At 39.6% G+C, this 15,633-nt stretch overlaps 4 protein-coding genes across 4 annotated transcripts; 2 read left to right on the forward strand and 2 right to left on the reverse strand.

The window, feature by feature from the left end:
• Nucleotides 1-251: 251 nt before the first annotated feature.
• On the reverse strand, nt 252-839 carry LOC117291370 (trace amine-associated receptor 8b-like). The gene has a single exon (XM_033773020.1). It carries the CDS (start codon nt 837-839, stop codon nt 252-254), a length of 588 nt encoding a protein of 195 aa, XP_033628911.1.
• A 2,876-nt stretch (nt 840-3,715) lies between these two features.
• Nucleotides 3,716-4,959, forward strand: LOC117291371 (beta-1 adrenergic receptor-like). The gene has a single exon (XM_033773021.1). The coding sequence runs from the start codon at nt 3,716-3,718 to the stop codon at nt 4,817-4,819; it is 1,104 nt and encodes a 367-aa protein (XP_033628912.1). The 3' UTR covers nt 4,820-4,959.
• Nucleotides 4,960-7,891: 2,932 nt separating this feature from the next.
• LOC117291372 (trace amine-associated receptor 8b-like) lies at nt 7,892-9,013 on the reverse strand. The gene has a single exon (XM_033773022.1). It carries the CDS (start codon nt 9,011-9,013, stop codon nt 7,892-7,894), a length of 1,122 nt encoding a protein of 373 aa, XP_033628913.1.
• Nucleotides 9,014-11,475: 2,462 nt separating this feature from the next.
• LOC117291871 (beta-1 adrenergic receptor-like) lies at nt 11,476-12,999 on the forward strand. Its single transcript, XM_033773813.1, has one exon. The coding sequence runs from the start codon at nt 11,890-11,892 to the stop codon at nt 12,991-12,993; it is 1,104 nt and encodes a 367-aa protein (XP_033629704.1). The 5' UTR covers nt 11,476-11,889; the 3' UTR covers nt 12,994-12,999.
• Nucleotides 13,000-15,633: the final 2,634 nt, after the last annotated feature.

Consider the following 15,633-nt stretch of genomic DNA (forward strand, 5'->3'; position numbering starts at 1 on the left):
CTTGACAACCGATATGAGAAAGGCTACACAGAAGTACGGCAACCAGCTGACAAGCACGGCAATCGTCATAACCCTTACCATTTGGAACAGTTTCAACGTCTTCTTACTGGTTGCTGCTCTGTTGGTCGAACCCGGTTGGCTTGGGGATGGGGTTGTAGCAACAATCGCCATGTTGGCACGGATACGGTCGCTTGATTTTAGTGTCCGAGTTACTATACAAGAAGTCACAGATACGATGATGATGTCTGGTATTAAATGACGAACAACACAAACGCGATCAGCACTGGCTCGCCCAGGAACGCAATCGTGCATGTATGCAACGCCGGTACGTACTCATAAGAAGCAACATCAGTTAATGTAGTCACATACGCCAGAGCAATACCAACCCAGCTGACTACCACACAAGTCAATGTGACTTTCTTTGTGACAAACCTGGAATATTTGAAAGGGTGAACAATAGCGATGTAGCGTTCAATGGCAAGGAAAGTCAGAGTAGTCCCCGATGATGTAATGAACACTTGCCCAAAATACGCAGTCAGTTTACACGCCGTGTCTCCGTATGGCCAAGCCTCTGGCGTTACAAGAAAAGTAGCCATTGGGTAGATGGAGAAACATGATATAATACCAGTTCCAAAATCAGCAATTGCGAGAGATATCAGGATTATTCCGTGACCATTCCGGAAGGATGGAGTCAACAAAAAGACAAATAAGTTCCCAAAATTTCCAATCAAGATGAGAAACGTTATTGCGATGACAAACATGAGATCCATGTAGCATAGTGTCGGGTACCGACAGAAGTTCAGACATGAAGAATTACCATCACATGTCAAGTCATCCATTTTGTATTTTAAACCACTTAATGGCAGATCACACAGTGCCCTTGCAGTGCTAACTTATTACCTTTTAATGGTGTTGTAATTTGAAAGTTTGTTGAGGCACAACCCATGCAGTTTTTGGTCGAAACCAATCAGGAAGTAAAATTTGAACTCACCTTTCAACAGTTTCAGTTTTCAACGACCTTCAAACAGCCACGGGGTCATATGACGTAGACAACGCAATTGTGTTTTTGCTTCAAGTGGTGACAAACACAGGCACTCTAGTAATAAAGTGTTTGTTAATATACACATGCTTTGGAGCATGGTCACAGTGACCTGAAAATATTGACGATTATGTTTGTTTATTTGAGCATTTAATACAGTTATTCGACGTGTTTAAACATAATGTGAACAACCATGGAGGTAGATGGAACAACAGTGTGTAAATAACTTGATTCATAGCGATCCGTGTTTTTACTCGGACCAACATTTAAATAGTTCCATTTGTTTACCTTCTTGCTGGCTAATCATTACCTTTAAAGGCAGTGGACACTATTGGTAATTGTCAAAGACTAGCCTTCACAGTTGGTGTATCTCAACATATGCATACAATAACAAACCTGTGAAAATTTGAGCCCAATCGGTCATCGAACTTGCGAGATAATAATGAAAGAAAAACCACCCTTGTCACACGAAGTTGTGTGCGTTTAGATGGTTGATTTCGAGGCCTCAAGTTCTAAACCTGAGGTCTCGAATTCAAATTCGTGGAAAATTACTTCTTTCTCGAAAACTATGGCACTTCAGAGGGAGCCGTTTCTCACAATGTTTTAAACCATCAACCTCTCCCATTACTCGTCACCAAGAAAGGTTTTATGCTAATAAATAATTTGAGTAATTACCAATAGTGTCCACTGCCTTTAAGAAGACTGATACTAGCATTTTCATCCAAATAAGGTGATCTTAATTTAGACTTTAGATTATAAGGTGTTCCACTGAACTTCAAAAGGGCTGTTTTTATTTTTTTGCTTCATGCTATGCACACCAATCGTAGTATATTGAAACAGTAGAGGCGGGGAGAAGCTTGCCCCTAATATGGTGTAATCGACGTCATGGCGTCGCCCGATAAATACAATATCGGCATTGCACATTTTGATCATTTGCAGAATCAAGGTCCCCGCCTACATTACATGCTAAGTGTGCACCCAACTATAGGGAGAAAACAGAGCGGCTATCCCCTCAGCTTCGCTTCGGTCTTCTTCATGGTTTTGACATAACCGTGGGCCTATAATTATACCCCTCATAGCGGTCAATATTTCCATATAAGTGGGGTGCACTCTTCAGGCTAAGACTCTTGGAGAACATGGGGTTGTTCAAGTATACATGAATGAGGGCGTTTTAGCTTCATCCGTAAATGTAGCAATGGACCTTTTCACAACCAATCGCGCAAACGCTAACTGTTGAACGAGGAACATGCTAGTCTAGCTAGCGATCAAGCTAGCATGCACCTCATTACACGCCTACGTGGGCATACCCAGTTTATTACAATAAGGTCCATTACATAGCTAACCACAGTGGCTAAAATATTGGTTGTTTTTTTAATTATCTTCAGTCGTAAATTGTTTTCTCTTTCTTTGTTATTTAACTATTTTTTTAAATAAGTTTGTGGACAGATGTTTCGACTCTTGCAGTCTTCCTCGAAGACTATTGGCAACACAACATACATCAAAAATTAATGCCTATCTACTAGTGTAACAGAATACGTCAATGATGTTTAAAGGCAATTAACACTATTGGTAATTACTCACAAATAATTGTTAGCACTAAATATTTACTTGGTAAAGAGCAATGTAGAGCTGTTGATAGTATAAAACATTGTGAGAAACGGCTCCCTCTAGTAACGTAGTTTTTGAGAATGAGGTATTAACTTATCACGAAAATATTTGACTTGAATCTCGAATTCAAGAAATCTGACAAAACTTGTGTAGCGACATTGGTATTTTTTATTCCATTATTCTCTCGAAACTTCGTCGATTAAATTGAGTCGAAGTTTTCAAAACTTTGTTATTTCCTGCATATTTTTTTGGAATGAGAATATTGGTCTTTGGCAATTACCAAACGTGTCCAGTGTCTTTAATTAAGTTGAAATAAGGGGCGTATAAAAGTGCCCATAGAAAAGCAAGGGATGAACGTTGAAGGAAACTTGATACAAAACAATAAACACTGAAATACCAGGATCAGTCTCAGACTTGTCCCCAGGGCAGGTGATGGATTGTATGTATACACGTGTATGTCAGAATTAAATGCAAATCCCAAGAACCTCGAAAGCCAGGTGATTGATGCGAAGTCAAAGATGATTGTGGACGACGGCTCAACGGCAGAACGCTGGCGTAATTCACAAGTGTGGTATGAGATGTTCAGGCAGGGTCTCTACTGAGCCTGACCTGATAGTTAACGTCTTTTCTTGTGATGAAAGCTACGATTCTGATTACATAATTGGTTGTCTCGTTTTGTATTTATTGGATGTGCTAATTAAAGCTCCATTAGCAGAGTCCTTCAAAGAAGAACATTCATTGCAGCCAGACATTTATGAGGTCTGTGTTAATGTCTTGTATTTGCAAAGTGCTCTCTGGAGGGTGATGCCGTGGAAACAGCTTCAAAATGAGTAGGATTTGAAACATTGCAGTGTGAAAATTGTAGTAAGGTTTGCAGTAACACGTAGCGATAATATCTAATTGAGTTGGGTGGTTCAAAAGAACCGTATGTTTCAACGCAACGTTTCGAGCTATGCTCTGATCGACTTCTGGATAGGGCTGTACTCTGACGATGCATGCTGCTTAATTCAGTACCGGTGGTGCGGGTTGGCTTGCTGATGCACGAAGGCGGGAAATAATGGCTTGAAAATGGATTCTCAGACGGAAAAGAACATGACATTTGAAGCTACAAATACACCAATTCTAGCGTGTGGATTGACCGGATTCAAACCGTTCTCTGGATCAACAGGGCAACTGATTACAGTAATCGCCACAACTGTCTTCATTTTGGCGGGAAATGCAATCAATTTGGCCATTTTGGGTACAACTAAGTCACTCCGCACTGCGCATGGTTATCTCCTGTCAGCACTTGCCATTGGTGGATTCATAGTTGGATGTAATGCTACACTATCCATCTACCCAGTTGTGACAAAATGCTGGTTGTACGGGACCATCATTTGCCAGTTATCTGCATATTTATTCGAATTCTGTATGGTTTTCAATCTCTTTATCGTGGTTCTACTGAGTGGAGAGAGGTACATTGCCATTGTACATCCATTGAAATACAGAGTACTCATCACTAAAACTAAGACCAAGATCGCCATTGGTGTCAGCACGATGATTTCTTGTGTGTTTCTAACCATACTCGCAGTAACACAGCCAGAATTCAAGTACAAACCACGCCAATACGTTTGTCGCCGTACTAAAAATGATGACATTCGTGGGGCATTTATGGCTCTATCGTCCATATTGTTGATTTTCAGCTTTGCCGTGGTGAGTTATACCTCCGTTACAATGTTAAGGGCAGTGGTGCGACGGTCAAATGAAAGCAAACGTTTATTTGAGGGCGTGCACGCATCACATCTACAATCTAACGCGTCCATGGTGTCCGCACAAAACTCTCGCATCTTCAAAGTAACTGTGCTCATAGCAACTACGTTCTACATCTCATGGATACCAGCTATCGTCGGTGCCATGTTGAATGTTGCAGATCCAAACATTTTGGAAAGTTCACCAATCTTTGAATTCGCTGCACAGTGGCTGCTCATCTCAAACACGCTCTTCAATACATTGATTTACTTTTTCATGTTGAAGCTCTTCCGTGTCCGCGCCAAGGAGATCTCTGCACAGCTGTGTTGTTGTCTGTGTTTTGTCGTGAAGGGAATAAGGAGGGCAGATCCGAGCACAAACTCTGACAGTAGACTAGCTATCGAACTTACCGTTTTCCAAAAAGGCACCACATCTAATGTATAGTATTGATATATTGCTGGTGACCTGTCTTAAAAAGAGTTTGCTCCAAGACAATGTGACACTAAAAACTGGCGTCTCGATTGACTTTCTTCAATTTTTTTTTCTCGTAATATTCCTCAACTCGGTCTTATTTTGTTAAAGGCAGTGGACACTATTGGTAATTACTCAAAATAATTATTAGTATATTGGTGACGAGTAAACGGCTCCCTCTGAAGTGCCACAGTTTTTGAGAAAGAAGTAATTTTCCACGAATTTGATTTCGAGACCTCAGATTTAGAACTTGAGGTCTCGAAATCAACCATCTAAACGCACACAACTTCGTGTGACAGGGGTGTTTTTTCTTTCATTGTTATCTCGCGAGTTTGATGACCGATTGAGCTCAAATTTTCACAGGTTTGTTATTTTATGCATATGTTGAGATACACCAACTGTGAAGGCTAGTCTTTGATAATTACCATTAGTGTCCACTGCCTTTAAAGGCAATTCCCATTTGATGATTTATTTTGTCAAATGAATAGTGTCTGGTACAATGGCTTGCTTTGATCCGGAGAAGCTCGGTGTTAAATTATTCCTCAACACCGAGATTCTCCGGATTAAAGTGTAGCGTGAAGGGACTTTAGTCACAATGTACCGTTTACATTTAGATGTCAAATGGTTCGGGCAAGCTTGCGTAACAACCTCCAGATGAGCAGAACCTGGTAACATTGTGACATACACATCCATTCAGAATCATGTAGAGTTTTCACTGTCTCTTACGCACCTAGGCAAAAGCTTGCCCTAATGCCCTAATCATGTGACAATGGCAAATGTCTCGATAGTCAATTCAATTTTAGTGGTAACTTGTCATCAAGCACGTCATTGTAACAGACAACATTATAATTTAACACACAAAATAATTACTTATTGGTTGACTTGGTGATAAAAGAGTAGTGACTCGTTCTTTAACGGCCGTTTAAAACCTTGCAGGGTCGTTGCCGTGATCACACGGCAACGACCCTGCCTGTTTTAAACGGCCGTGAAAGAACTCGTCGCTACACTTTTATTCCTTAATTTAATTAGCAAAAGTACAATTTATATAAATCATTGTAAATGGAAGGTACACGTTTGGTAATTGTAAAAGACCAGTCTTCTCACTTGGTGTATCCCAACATAAGCATAAAATAACAAGCCTGTGAAAATTTGAGCTAAATAGGAGACTTTCCAACGCTAGGTGGCAGCAGACATACCGGGTAAATTTCCATTGTTTACGTAGTTCTGAACATGCGCATAATTCTGAGAACAATAGATTTACCCGCTAAGTCTGCTGCCCTCTATCGTCCCAGAAAGTCTCCCATTGGTTATCATCGAAGTTGCGAGAAAATGATGAGAGAAAAAACACCCTTGTTGAAACGAATTTGTGTGCTTTCTGGCAAGAAGTGTTTTATTATTTTTAGTGAGAAATTAAATTACCTCATTCTCAAAATCTATGCTACTTCAGAGGAAGCCGTTTCTCACAATGTTTTATACTATCAACAGCTCTCCAATGCTCGTAACTAAGTCAGTTTTTAAGTTAATATTTGTTTTTAATTTTAATTACCAAACGTGTACCTTCCATTTCAGGCATGCGGCAATCCGAAACGCTTGAGCTACAATCAGACAATCTGGGTTTGACGTCACATCGGAAACGGCGCTTAGAAAAACAAAACAATACACGCTAAGCAATCTAATTAATTATATTTCAATTAAGACACTGGGACGAGAGTTTAATCTTACAACAATTATTGAAGGCTACCACACTGCAGGAACAATAACAAATTTAATGACGGTAAATTTGGACTGGTCCCTAAGCAGTACGACGTCATGCCACAGCCCAGACTTTGAGTATGTGAGCATGAGTATTGGTTGAGACAATTAAATATTATTTACAAAAAATAATATATATGATTGATGTCCCTTTAGGGCAGTCGAAGTTAAGGTTACGACCTTCACATGATTTCTATCAGAGTGTACACGAACTATCAAAATGTAGTCTCATATTTGATAATATTTAAACGCCAGTGACAAAGAGTGAAACTAACACATGCGTCAATTTTCGGCATAAATCTGTCTTCATAGAAGTATTGGCGCTCATCCTTCCCTCGGTGACGCTCAACGCGCTTCAACATACAGTGTTTCCTGCAAGATATGTGGGACTATGTTTGAATTATTATGAGATCTACATGTACATGTTATGGTTTACAAGGTGATGTGGCCCAATATGCTGCCAATCAAACCAGGAATCCCTTCTCTTTTCGATACGTGCACTGGATTAGTTTACGTGTGTTACACAAAACACGGGACCAACATCTTAACGTCCCACCCGAAGGACGAAGCATCATGCATGTTGAGTGCTTGCTTTAGGACATAAATGTCATGGCTGGGACTCGAACCCACAATCTGGTGATCAGCAAACCCAGAGCTTGAGTCCGGTGCTCTTAACCGCTAAGTCACGACACGTCATTCTAGGCCTAACTTCATCGGAGTATATCTTGACATTATTTAATGCTTCAGTTATCATGGTTTTAAACTAGGAATTTCACTTCACTGATTTTAATTGAAAATGGTAGATGGAGCGTGGTTACCAACCGGCTCTTATAAAGCACTTAAAGTCACTGGACACCTTTAGTAATTGTCAAAGACCAGTGTTCTCACTTCTTTGGTGTATCCCAACAAGTGATGATTTGGTCTCAATAGTCATCGAAGGTACAAGAAAATAATGGCAGAAAAATACCCTTGTTGCGCAAATGTCTTTGCTTTTGAGATACCTAAAAAGGCTTCAGGCTTGAAGTCTATTAATATTATTTTGAGTGAAAAATTGCCAATTTCTAAATGTTTTATACTATCAACAGCTCTCCATTGCTCGTTACCAAATAAGTTGTCATGCTAACAATTATTTTGTTGTAACTACCAAAAGTGTTCGGTGCCTTTAAAATGGGTGATATTCATCATAATGTCGCTTTCTGAAAACACCAATTAACAGTTTATGTTTTGCCTGTATTTTGTGCGCTATTATTATGGGTGACTTGCATGTCGTCTGGCATGGAAGGAATAATGTCTTTACGCTTTTGGCTCTAAATCCACGGGAATCTTTGGTCCTTCATGTTCGATATTGTCGTTGTTCTCCTGTATACCTCCACGGTTGTTGGTACAGCAGAAATATGTTGTTTTAATCTCACAATCATTCAGTCGAAAACAAAACCGCGGTATCATTTTCTTACACAATTCATCAAGTCTGTCGTGGTATGTCTTATTCATGAGGAAGTAAATCACAGAGTTGAAGAACCCATTGGACACGAGTAGCAAGCGACTCGTGGAGAGAATTTCGTGTGGTAGTTCCACCTTGACAACCGATATGAGAAAGGCTACACAGAAGTACGGCAACCAGCTGACAAGCACGGCAATCGTCATAACCCTTACCATTTGGAACAGTTTCAACGTCTTCTTACTGGTTGCTGCTCTGTTGGTCGAACCCGGTTGGCTTGGGGATGGGGTTGTAGCAACAATCGCCATGTTGGCACGGATACGGTCGCTTGATTTTAGTGTCCGAGTTACTATACAAGAAGTCACAGATACGATGATGATGTCTGGTATTAAAATGACGAACAACACAAACGCGATCAGCACTGGCTCGCCCAGGAACGCAATCGTGCATGTATGCAACGCCGGTACGTACTCATAAGAAGCAACATCAGTTAATGTAGTCACATACGCCAGAGCAATACCAACCCAGCTGACTACCACACAAGTCAATGTGACTTTCTTTGTGACAAACCTGGAATATTTGAAAGGGTGATCAATAGCGATGTAGCGTTCAATGGCAAGGAAAGTCAGAGTAGTCCCCGATGATGTAATGAACACTTGCCCAAAATACGCAGTCAGTTTACACGCCGTGTCTCCGTATGGCCAAGCCTCTGGCGTTACAAGAAAAGTAGCCATTGGGTAGATGGAGAAACATGATATAATACCAGTTCCAAAATCAGCAATTGCGAGAGATATCAGGATTATTCCGTGACCATTCCGGAAGGATGGAGTCAACAAAAAGACAAATAAGTTCCCAAAATTTCCAATCAAGATGAGAAACGTTATTGCGATGACAAACATGAGATCCATGTAGCATAGTGTCGGGTACCGACAGAGGTTCAGACATGAAGAATTACCATCACATGTCAAGTCATCCATTTTGTATTTTAAACCACTTACTGGCGGATCACACAGTGCCCTTGCAGTGCTAACTTATTACCTTTTAATGGTGTTGTAATTTGAAAGTTTGTTGAGGCACAACCCATGCAGTTTTTGGTCGAAACCAATCAGGAAGTAAAATTTGAACTCACCTTTCAACAGTTTCAGTTTTCAACGACCTTCAAACAGCCACGGGGTCATATGACGTAGACAACGCTATTGTGTTTTTGCTTCAAGTGGTGACAAACACAGGCACTCTAGTAATAAAGTGTTTGTTAATATACACATGCTTTGGAGCATGGTCACAGTGACCTGAAAATATTGACGATTATGTTTGTTTATTTGAGCATTTAATACAGTTATTCGACGTGTTTAATCATAATGTGAACAACCATGGAGGTAGATGGAACAACAGTGTGTAAATAACTTGATTCATAGCGATCCGTGTTTTTACTCGGACCAACATTTAAATAGTTCCATTTGTTTACCTTTTCCTGCTGGCTAATCATTACCTTTAAAGGCAGTGGACACTATTGGTAATTGTCAAAGACTAGCCTTCACAGTTGATGTATCTCAACATATGCATAAAATAACAAACCTGTGAAAATTTGAGCCCAATCGGTCATCGAACTTGCGAGATAATAATGAAAGAAAAACCACCCTTGTCACACGAAGTTGTGTGCGTTTAGATGGTTGATTTCGAGGCCTCAAGTTCTAAACCTGAGGTCTCGAATTCAAATTCGTGGAAAATTACTTCTTTCTCGAAAACTATGGCACTTCAGAGGGAGCCGTTTCTCACAATGTTTTAAACTATCAACCTCTCCCATTACTCGTCACCAAGAAAGGTTTTATGCTAATAAATAATTTGAGTAATTACCAATAGTGTCCACTGCCTTTAAGAAGACTGATACTAGCATTTTCATCCAAATAAGGTGATCTTAATTTAGACTTTAGATTATAAGGTGTTCCACTGAACTTAATAAGGGCTGTTTTTTTTTTTGCTTCATGCTATGCACACCAATCGTAGTATATTGAAACAGTAGAGACGGGGAGAAGCTTGCCCCTAATATGGTGTAATCGACGTCATGGCGTCGCCCGATAAATACAATATCGGCATTGCACATTTTGATCATTTGCAGAATCAAGGTCCCCGCCTACATTACATGCTAAGTGTGCACCCAACTATAGGGAGAAAACAGAGCGGCTATCCCCTCAGCTTCGCTTCGGTCTTCTTCATGGTTTTGACATCACCGTGGGCCTATAATTATACCCCTCATAGCGGTCAATATTTCCATATAAGTGGGGTGCACTCTTCAGGCTAAGACTCTTGGAGAACATGGGGTTGTTCAAGTATACATGAATGAGGGCGTTTTAGCTTCATCCGTAAATGTAGCAATGGACCTTTTCACAACCAATCGCGCAAACGCTAACTGTTGAACGAGGAACATGCTAGTCTAGCTAGCGATCAAGCTAGCATGCACCTCATTACACGCCTACGTGGGCATACCCAGTTTATTGCAATAAGGTCCATTACATAGCTAACCACAGTGGCTAAAATATTGGTTGTTTTTTAAATTATCTTCAGTCGTAAATTGTTTTCTCTTTCTTTGTTATTTAACTATTTTTTTAAATAAGTTTGTGGACTGATGTTTCGACTCTTGCAGTCTTCCTCGAAGACTATTGGCAACACAACATACATCAAAAGTTAATGCCTATCTACTAGTGTAACAGAATACGTCAATGATGTTTAAAGGCAATTAACACTATTGGTAATTACTCACAAATAATTGTTAGCACTAAATATTTACTTGGTAAAGAGCAATGTAGAGCTGTTGATAGTATAAAACATTGTGAGAAACGGCTCCCTCTAGTAACGTAGTTTTTGAGAATGAGGTATTAACTTATCACGAAAATATTTGACTTGAATCTCGAATTCAAGAAATCTGACAAAACTTGTGTAGCGACATTGGTATTTTTTATTCCATTATTCTCTCGAAACTTCGTCGATTAAATTGAGTCGAAGTTTTCAAGACTTTGTTATTTCCTGCATATTTTTTTGGAATGAGAATATTGGTCTTTGGCAATTACCAAACGTGTCCAGTGTCTTTAATTAAGTTGAAATAAGGGGCGTATAAAAGTGCCCATAGAAAAGCAAGGGATGAACGTTGAAGGAAACTTGATACAAAACAATAAACACTGAAATACCAGGATCAGTCTCAGACTTGTCCCCAGGGCAGGTGATGGATTGTATGTATACACGTGTATGTCAGAATTAAATGCAAATCCCAAGAACCTCGAAAGCCAGGTGATTGATGCGAAGTCAAAGATGATTGTGGACGACGGCTCAACGGCAGAACGCTGGCGTAATTCACAAGTGTGGTATGAGATGTTCAGGCAGGGTCTCTACTGAGCCTGACCTGATAGTTAACGTCTTTTCTTGTGATGAAGGCTACGATTCTGATTACATAATTGGTTGTCTCGTTTTGTATTTATTGGATGTGCTAATTAAAGCTCCATTAGCAGAGTCCTTCAAAGAAGAACATTCATTGCAGCCAGACATTTATGAGGTCTGTGTAAATGTCTTGTATTTGCAAAGTGCTCTCTGGAGGGTGATGCCGTGGAAACAGCTTCAAAATGAGTAGGATTTGAAACATTGCAGTGTGAAAATTGTAGTAAGGTTTGCAGTAACACGTAGCGATAATATCTAATTGAGCTGGGTGGTTCAAAAGAACCGTATGTTTCAACGCAACGTTTCGAGCTATGCTCTGATCGACTTCTGGATAGGGCTGTACTCTGACGATGCATGCTGCTTAATTCAGTACCGGTGGTGCGGGTTGGCTTGCTGATGCACGAAGGCGGGAAATAATGGCTTGAAAATGGATTCTCAGACGGAAAAGAACATGACATTTGAAGCTACAAATACAACAATTCTAGCGTGTGGATTGACCGGATTCAAACCGTTCTCTGGATCAACAGGGCAACTGATTACAGTAATCGCCACAACTGTCTTCATTTTGGCGGGAAATGCAATCAATTTGGCCATTTTGGGTACAACTAAGTCACTCCGCACTGCGCATGGTTATCTCCTGTCAGCACTTGCCATTGGTGGATTCATAGTTGGATGTAATGCTACACTATCCATCTACCCAGTTGTGACAAAATGCTGGTTGTACGGGACCATCATTTGCCAGTTATCTGCATATTTATTCGAATTCTGTATGGTTTTCAATCTCTTTATCGTGGTTCTACTGAGTGGAGAGAGGTACATTGCCATTGTACATCCATTGAAATACAGAGTACTCATCACTAAAACTAAGACCAAGATCGCCATTGGTGTCAGCACGATGATTTCTTGTGTGTTTCTAACCATACTCGCAGTAACACAGCCAGAATTCAAGTACAAACCACGCCAATACGTTTGTCGCCGTACTAAAAATGATGACATTCGTGGGGCATTTATGGCTCTATCGTCCATATTGTTGATTTTCAGCTTTGCCGTGGTGAGTTATACCTCCGTTACAATGTTAAGGGCAGTGGTGCGACGGTCAAATGAAAGCAAACGTTTATTTGAGGGCGTGCACGCATCACATCTACAATCTAACGCGTCCATGGTGTCCGCACAAAACTCTCGCATCTTCAAAGTAACTGTGCTCATAGCAACTACGTTCTACATCTCATGGATACCAGCTATCGTCGGTGCCATGTTGAATGTTGCAGATCCAAACATTTTGGAAAGTTCACCAATCTTTGAATTCGCTGCACAGTGGCTGCTCATCTCAAACACGCTCTTCAATACATTGATTTACTTTTTCATGTTGAAGCTCTTCCGTGTCCGCGCCAAGGAGATCTCTGCACAGCTGTGTTGTTGTCTGTGTTTTGTCGTGAAGGGAATAAGGAGGGCAGATCCGAGCACAAACTCTGACAGTAGACTAGCTATCGAACTTACCGTTTTCCAAAAAGGTACCACATCTAATGTATAGTATTGATATATTGCTGGTGACCTGTCTTAAAAAGAGTTTGCTCCAAGACAATGTGACACTAAAAACTGGCGTCTCGATTGACTTTCTTCAATTTTTTTTTCTCGTAATATTCCTCAACTCGGTCTTATTTTGTTAAAGGCAGTGGACACTATTGGTAATTACTCAAAATAATTATTAGTATATTGGTGACGAGTAAACGGCTCCCTCTGAAGTGCCACAGTTTTTGAGAAAGAAGTAATTTTCCACGAATTTGATTTCGAGACCTCAGATTTAGAACTTGAGGTCTCGAAATCAACCATCTAAACGCACACAACTTCGTGTGACAGGGGTGTTTTTTCTTTCATTGTTATCTCGCGAGTTCGATGACCGATTGAGCTCAAATTTTCACAGGTTTGTTATTTTATGCATATGTTGAGATACACCAACTGTGAAGGCTAGTCTTTGATAATTACCATTAGTGTCCACTGCCTTTAAAGGCAATTCCTATTTGATGATTTATTTTGTCAAATAAGCCATTTGCAAGTTAGATATGAATAGTGTCTGGTACAATGGCTTGCTTTGATCCGGAGAAGCTCGGTGTTAAATTATTCCTCAACACCGAGATTCTCCGGATTAAAGTGTAGCGTGAAGGGACTTTAGTCACAATGTACCGTTTACATTTAGATGTCAAATGGTTCGGGCAAGCTTGCGTAACAACCTCCAGATGAGCAGAACCTGGTAACATTGTGACATACACATCCATTCAGAATCATGTAGAGTTTTCACTGTCTCTTACGCACCTAGGCAAAAGCTTGCCCTAATGCCCTAATCATGTGACAATGGCAAATGTCTCGATAGTCAATTCAATTTTAGTGGTAACTTGTCATCAAGCACGTCATTGTAACAGACAACATTATAATTTAACACACAAAATAATTACTTATTGGTTGACTTGGTGTATTTATGTGGAAAATAGGAGTGGAGGCTCATATTGAATCTAATCTGCTGTTTTTAAATACTATATTTCTTATGCCGTTCCTTTCATTACATTCATTCAAATGTATATTTATTTCAAAAAATACTTAATGGCCTGACGTTTCGACCTTATCAGAGTCTTTCTCGAAGGCTATTTATTTCCTTACTTCATGAAAACAGAGCGCAAACACTTTTTTTAAAAGAACAACCAATAAACAAAGCTATTTAAAGGGAAGGTACAAGTTTGGTAATTACTCAAAACAAATATTAACTTAAAAACTTACTTGGTATAACGAGCATTGGAGAGCTGTTGGTGAGTATAAAACATTGTGAGAAACGGCTCCCTCTGAAGTAGCATGGATTTTGAGAAAGAGGTAATTTCTCACTAAAATAATAAAAGACTTCTAGCTAGAAGTCTTTTATTCCTATCTACAAGCACAAAAATTCGCCCAACGAGGGTGTTCTTTCTCTCATCATTTTCTCGCAACTTCGATGGCCAATTTAGCTAAAATTGTCACAGGCTTGTTATTTTATGCTTATCTTGGTATACACCAAGTGAGAAAACTGGTCTTTAACAATTACCAACAGTGTACCTTCCCTAATAATGAGGCAGAGAAAAATAAATAAACTAATAATCTACAGAAAGATCAAGTCCGACTGATCATAGTTTTGCTTATAAGATTCACCTGCAATATATTGATCAAAGGAATTGGCTGAAGTTAAAAAACACTGTTAACATTACCAATGGGTCTTTGAAATCAAGTCTCCTCAAATCAAAGTGCGCCCACTTGTGACAGGATTTGTCATTACGAGCCTACTGTTGACTATACAGGAATCTGTATCTGGGTGTTTGTTTGAATGTTTTAAAGGATCTTTAAAATTTGTACACACCATAAGTCACAAATTGAATTGCAAATAGTATTTTCGCCATGATGAAATGGTAAGACTGACTTGCATTCGAAGGTTGTGGGTTCGAATCCCCAAGCTAACCGCTGATTTCACAATGGTTAGAATAAGTATTGTCGTAGTTATTTAATCACAGTTTATATATCTATTCATAATCACACAGGGTCTACATTAAATACAAGATTTCGTTTTACCCAAAATACAGCCTTTGTGTAACTTTTTTCTTTTTTTTCATTTTTGAAACGCGCTAGACTTTTAGCGTCTATAACTGGCAGTTCTTATAGCAACTTCCTTAGCAACAGTCGTATGCGTAGCCGTAGCATGTAGTTGCCAATTCTGACACGGCCATAGACATGGCGGTAAGGTATAGACGGAAGTATACTCCAGATTTATATAGTTTCAAGTTATCTTTTAGTAACGCGATAACAACAAACAGTTCATTGTTAATCATTAAATTGATGAATACAATTAACATTTGAACAATTCAAATATTCCACCGAATTGTACACCCATCACTTTATTCCATAGGGCATAGACCTTGAAATAACTGCCAAACGACAAATGAAATGCTTTTTTTGAGAGAACGAGAAACATCTGTGTCAAATGGCAGCGCTTTCATGTCAAACACAAACAGATTTGCAGCGACGGCTTTTTATAGTAAAATTTCCATGAAGCAGATTGCATGTGGCTATAACCGTTACTACACTAACAGATCGACCACCTTGCGAACGGCTGGACGTTTTGTTTCAATTTGCAGACAATTCTCTTTAAGTTATAAGA

The sequence above is a fragment of the Asterias rubens genome, chromosome 6, assembly GCF_902459465.1.
Source record: "Asterias rubens chromosome 6, eAstRub1.3, whole genome shotgun sequence".
Taxonomy (NCBI): Eukaryota; Metazoa; Echinodermata; class Asteroidea; order Forcipulatida; family Asteriidae; genus Asterias; species Asterias rubens.